The sequence below is a fragment of the Priapulus caudatus genome, unplaced genomic scaffold, assembly GCF_000485595.1.
Source record: "Priapulus caudatus unplaced genomic scaffold, Priapulus_caudatus-5.0.1 Scaffold12, whole genome shotgun sequence".
Taxonomy (NCBI): Eukaryota; Metazoa; Priapulida; class Priapulimorpha; order Priapulimorphida; family Priapulidae; genus Priapulus; species Priapulus caudatus.
This window is the reverse complement of record NW_014577073.1, coordinates 804345-809760: the sequence shown is the minus strand read 5'-3', so window position 1 is coordinate 809760 and position 5416 is coordinate 804345. Positions and strand designations below refer to the sequence as shown.

The 5416-nt window shown below is 46.5% G+C and overlaps 1 protein-coding gene across 1 annotated transcript; it reads right to left on the bottom strand.

The window, feature by feature from the left end:
- On the bottom strand, positions 1 to 4513 carry LOC106807889 (transcription factor Sp5-like; the record flags this gene model as incomplete). The annotated part of the gene is made up of 4 exons (XM_014810393.1): positions 1 to 717; positions 2191 to 2372; positions 3904 to 4298; positions 4395 to 4513. Coding segments are annotated over 4 exons (915 nt in total), but the record flags the coding sequence as incomplete, so codon positions are not given.
- Positions 4514 to 5416: the final 903 nt, after the last annotated feature.

The following is a 5416-nucleotide window of genomic DNA, read 5'->3' as shown; positions in this document are numbered from 1 at the left end:
TCTCCATCCTACTTGTCCTCTCTTCGCATGTCAGTGTGCGCATGCGTGCTTGTGCGTTTGCGCCGCTAAAGGAATATCTGTGTGATTGCTTGATAAACCACGTCGATCATATCAAATGTATAATAAGAAAATCGTATAATATAATTCTCTCTCTCGTTTCACTACCAAATACAGTGCGCCAATGATACGATGCTCTAAAACTCGAAATTCACATACGAGATAAAAACCCCTACAGCATCATTATCACTGCTGCTTCGATTAAATTATAAGGCGATTTATTATCCTAATAACAGCTAAGAAGATCACAAAACGCTGACAGCCGGCGGCGGTCACAACGTCACCGTCATACTCAAGTCATGATCTGTCTCTCATCACTGTCCGATGACGTAATTGTCCGACGCGGTGACGTCACGCACCAACGCGCTGACGTAACAATCCGACGACGTGACGTCACCGCCCGACGCGTCGCCGTAGGAGGCGCTGACGTCACATCGGGGGTCACGGCGGTATGTCGCCGTGCCGCTTGTGCACCTTGATGTGTTTCGACAGGTGGTCGGAGCGCGAGAAGCGCTTCTCGCACAGCGTGCACTTGTACGGCTTGATGCCCGAGTGCGAGCGCCGGTGGCGCGCCAGCTCGTCGGAGCGACTGAAGCGCCACTCGCACGCCGGCCACGTGCAGATGAAAGGCTTCTCGCCCGTGTGTCGCCGCACGTGCGCCTGCGGAGCGACGGAAGAATAGAGTGAACATCTCAGTGTGGATGTGAACACACACACACACACACACACTGGGGGGGGGGGATAGCAACAGATATGCCGTTGCTGTTCTTAGTCCATCACTAACATTATAGAAGAACAGAAAGAAATTTCCACGGAAGGCGACAGTGAACATTTCGGTGCGTGGTGCGCACACACACGGGGGGGGGGGTAGCAACAAATATGTCGTTGTTGTTCTTAGTCGAAACAGCTAAATTTATAGCTGAATGGCTAATGATAAGAACGAAGTGCAAGGGATCTGCGTCCCGCAGGGGCGGTCCTAGCATTCCCTTCATACGTGTATAGCTGTGTTGTTTAGTTAACAGTATTTGTATATTCCCCATTTAAAAAGTGCATCTATGGTATCAATAGTCCATAATAAAAAAAAAATTATTATGGATTCTTGATGGTATAGAGACTGAATAAAAGCAAATATGTTTTTGTTTACTCCTTAAGATATAGTCTCCCATTTCCAGATTATTGCACCTGCGTAAAGTTGCAGGTGATCTCTAAATCGTGAGCTTAATTACCACAGCGACGAACGTTGGCTCCGATATATCAGTTTATTTCAGACAGATGCGGGGACATAATTAGATCCGACGTGGTAGCAAACCACAGAGCCATAGAACCCACCCATGAAGGTCACAGGTATACTTGGGCCGTTTCAATATAATATAAAATCATAGTAAATAAACACGACTCGTATTAACTACCAAATTCTTAATGTTTTATCTACTCTCTTTCGCCTTTAATTGGTAATAATTTCCTATAAATCCCGTTCAAATGCTTCGTTGCAACGCACAGCTTTAATTACCGTACGCACGTCACGATCACTATCTTTCCGTGAGTTTGTACACAGTGGCGTGTGTGCTGTGAGCTCGGGTGTTGAACGGCATTTACGTCGAATTATTTGTCGGTAAAGGGCACATAAACATTAGGACTTTGGTAGTAAACACAATTTGTGTTTATTTGAAAGTGATTTATTATTGAAACGGCTTAGGTGCCTGTGATGTAAGGCATCAAAAACAAGCAGTAACTTAGAGCCATGGAAAATATTTGAATTGGAAATCTTGGCCTTAGGACTAGGAGACGGGCCTAAGGCCTTGGCCTCAGGGGTTACACCACTGTCCAGGATATTTCCAGGAGTCTATCAATATTGATAGACTCCTGATATTACCATGCTACACTAGCCAGCTATAGATAAGTCATAAATAATTCACTGGTCTACTTTCTACTCAATGAGCTATAATTCACTGTCATTTTAGGTTGTCTGAGTGTCTTCCAGATCACGGTAAGTTAGCAGCACGGTTATCTTATTTGCAGTACGTTTATACGGTCGAACAGGTAGTTACATTGCACCGTTTGATATGGACAAGTCGATTAACAATAAAATATGTACACATTACCGTGTATACTAATAAAGAGAGTCGAGCGTACCTTGAGATGTGAGGATTTGTTGTACATCTTTCCACAACCGGGATATCCACAGTAGAATACCTTATCATTGGCAGGGAACGACATGTAGGCGGGCAAGAGTGCCTGAGTGACTCCCGGTGCATTGATGCAGCCCTTGTTGAGTAAACTGTAGCCATTGTTGTTCTTATCTAAGAATTCCGTAGCTGGAGCAAACGCAAAGGTTTATCAATGTTGAAAACGATCACCGAGGTGCATAATAGTAAACGATTCGTGGTGTGTTGTATAAATAAGCATCTTATATGATAGATCTACACACCTACGTGTATATATTAGATGCTAAATGAACAATTACCTATTCGATTTTTTTTAAAGTTGCGTAATGTAATGGAGCGTATCCCAATTGACAAAAATATACGCACCCAGTACGCTAGCCTGACGAGGCTGTGCGACTGATTGATTGTCTAGACAGGTCTTCTAACACTAGCAAGACCATTTCTTGGAGCTACCAGTACGCCATCACAACAATGACAACTGTGTTAGTTTTAGAGTTAGCTTACTGATATACCTATTCCTAACAATCACAGGCACTTGTAATGTCTCAATAAAAAAAAGAATGGTAAATAAACACGAAATGTATTTACTACCAAAGTTTTAATGTTTCTCTACTCTATTTCGCCTATTATTGCCGATAATTACCTGTAAATGCCGGTCAAATGCTCATCTGCAACACACATGTACACCGCACGCACGCCCTGTGCACAAACAACACGATCAAGAATAAATTAAACAAAATTTAAAAAAAACTTATTCATGTTGTTTGTGCACAGGGCGTGCGTGCGGTGTACTTGTTTGTTGCAGATGAGCATTTGACCGGCATTTACACGTAATTATTGGCAATAATAGGCGAAATAAAGTAGAGAAACATTAAGACTTTGGTAGTAAATACATTTGGTGTTTATTTACCATTATTATTTTTTATTGAGACGTTCCAAGTGCCTGTGCTAACAATACATGTCAATTTCACGCATAACCATATGTTTATCCTCCCGGGCCACCATACTACAGCTGTATCGTATAGTTCAAAGTAGTGTACAAGTTAAAAACAATAATTATAGCCCGGCAATCGATTAGGGTTAACCCGTTAGGATTAAAGTTTGGATTCGGGTTATGGTGAGGGTTATGGTTAGGATTTTGGGCTAATGATGGCCTTACTCTTATGTGAGGTTTAGGGTTAGAACTAGGGCTAGGTAATTAGGGTGAAGGTTACGTTTAGAGGTTAGGGGTTGAGTTAAGGTTAAGGCTACAGTTGATGTTAGGCTCAATCCTACGTTTACTTTTAGGGTTAGAGTTAGGAATAGCCCGGCTCTACGACTGTTTCACGTCGGTGGGATTTAGGACTTCTCGCCACGTAGTGAGAAGCGAGAAGGTAACTTATGGCTAGGTTAAGAAAAGGGTTAAGGTTGTGGCGCGGGTTAGTGTCAAGATCATGAATATACCTTGCCACGACGCAAGATCACAAACTTGCACGTGTCAAGATCATGAATATACCTTGCCACGACGCAAGATCACAAACTTGCACGTGTCAAGATCATGAATATACCTTGCCACGACGCAAGATCACAAACTAGCACGTGTCAAGATCACGAATATATATAGCTCAACTATAGCCCTTCGCTCCGCCATAGGACGCTGAGGACACCTCCGCCTCTAGTTCTAGAGCTAGAGTATATATACCTTGCCACGACGCCTGCTGGCGCTGCTGTCGCCAGCTGGACGGCTGCGGTCGGCTGCTCAGACTGTAGTTATGCATCATCGACGACATCGCCGCCGTCTCCACCCCAGCCGACAGCTCAGCGGCGCCCATGTGCGCCGCTTCTCCCGCAAGATGCTCCAGATGTGAGAGTCCCACACCGAGCACGACCAGGTCCGACGAGCTGCTGCCCGCTTCCAGCTCCATCTGGCGGCGACTCCACACGTCGACCTGCGCGGCCGAATCGACGGGGCAGCTAGGTGGCGCTGTCATCGGTGCGCCGCCCGTCAGCGAGTCGGCGAGGCCCTGCGAGAACAGGTAGTCGACGTAGAGTCGGTCGGCGACCGAGTCGTCGCCGCTCGACAGCGAGTCGGCGGGACTCCAGCCGCCAGCGCACCAAAGGGCGGCGGCGACGTCGCCGCGCTTGTCGCCGTCGTCGTCGTCGTCGTCGGCCGCCGCGTGGTTGTTGTTGAGCCGCTGCAGCGTGTAGCTCTCGCGCTCCAGGCTCGAGCAGCTCGGCAGAAATCCGAAGTCCTCGACGACGGTGCTCACCGCCAGGGGGCGCTTCGCGGCGTCGGCGACGACCGCGGAGGATGCGAGGGTTGACATGCCCGTCGTCGTCGTCGGGCGGCGGCGGCGTGCGCAAGTCACTCGCTGTCGTTTACTGCCGCCAGGTAGCAGTAGGCGCGGTGCATCGGCGTCGTGAGGCACTGGCTGAAAGACGAAGAATCGTTTGATGAATACGTGGTGACGCCATGACAAGAACCACAGCGGCATGAGCACATAGCACAGAGAGCTTATGTGTGTGTGTGTGTGTGTGTGTGTGTGTGTGTGGTGTGCGTGTGTGCAGTGTGTCGCGGTGTGGTGATCACGTAGGCGAATTCAACTGCATGGGAAGCGATGTGCGATGCGCTTCATGCTTGGGGGGAGCAGCGATAGTGCAGCAGTTCCTTTTGCCTGGGAATATCGAGGGGCTGGTGTGCGAGCATTGGCGGCTCTAGCAGCTGAGCACTAGAAGGCTGGCCTACACAATCATCTGATGGTGTCTCGACATCATGTGGATTTACTTGTTTATCTCGCAGCGGGCAGCGAGCGGAGAGGTGTCATCTTATAAACGCGTTTCTAGCGGAAATTCGATTTCTTTACGGAATGCGGTTCTTACGGAAATTCGCGCGTCGTTTACATGGGGTTCAGTATATATATATATATATATATATATATATATATATATATATATATATATACATATATATATATAGATTGATATATAATATATATATATGATATATATATTATTTAAACTACACAAAACGCAACTCAATTTCCCCGAAGTAATTCGTGCAACCGTATAAACATTTATAGTAATCAGGGAATAATGTATAACGTGTATTTAACGGAGGAAGTGTACGGATGGGACGACAGCATATGTTTTGCAAACACGTGCATTCTACTGAATTGCGTACGTCTTGCGTGGGTTTTAGTGAGCGCACGGGAGAA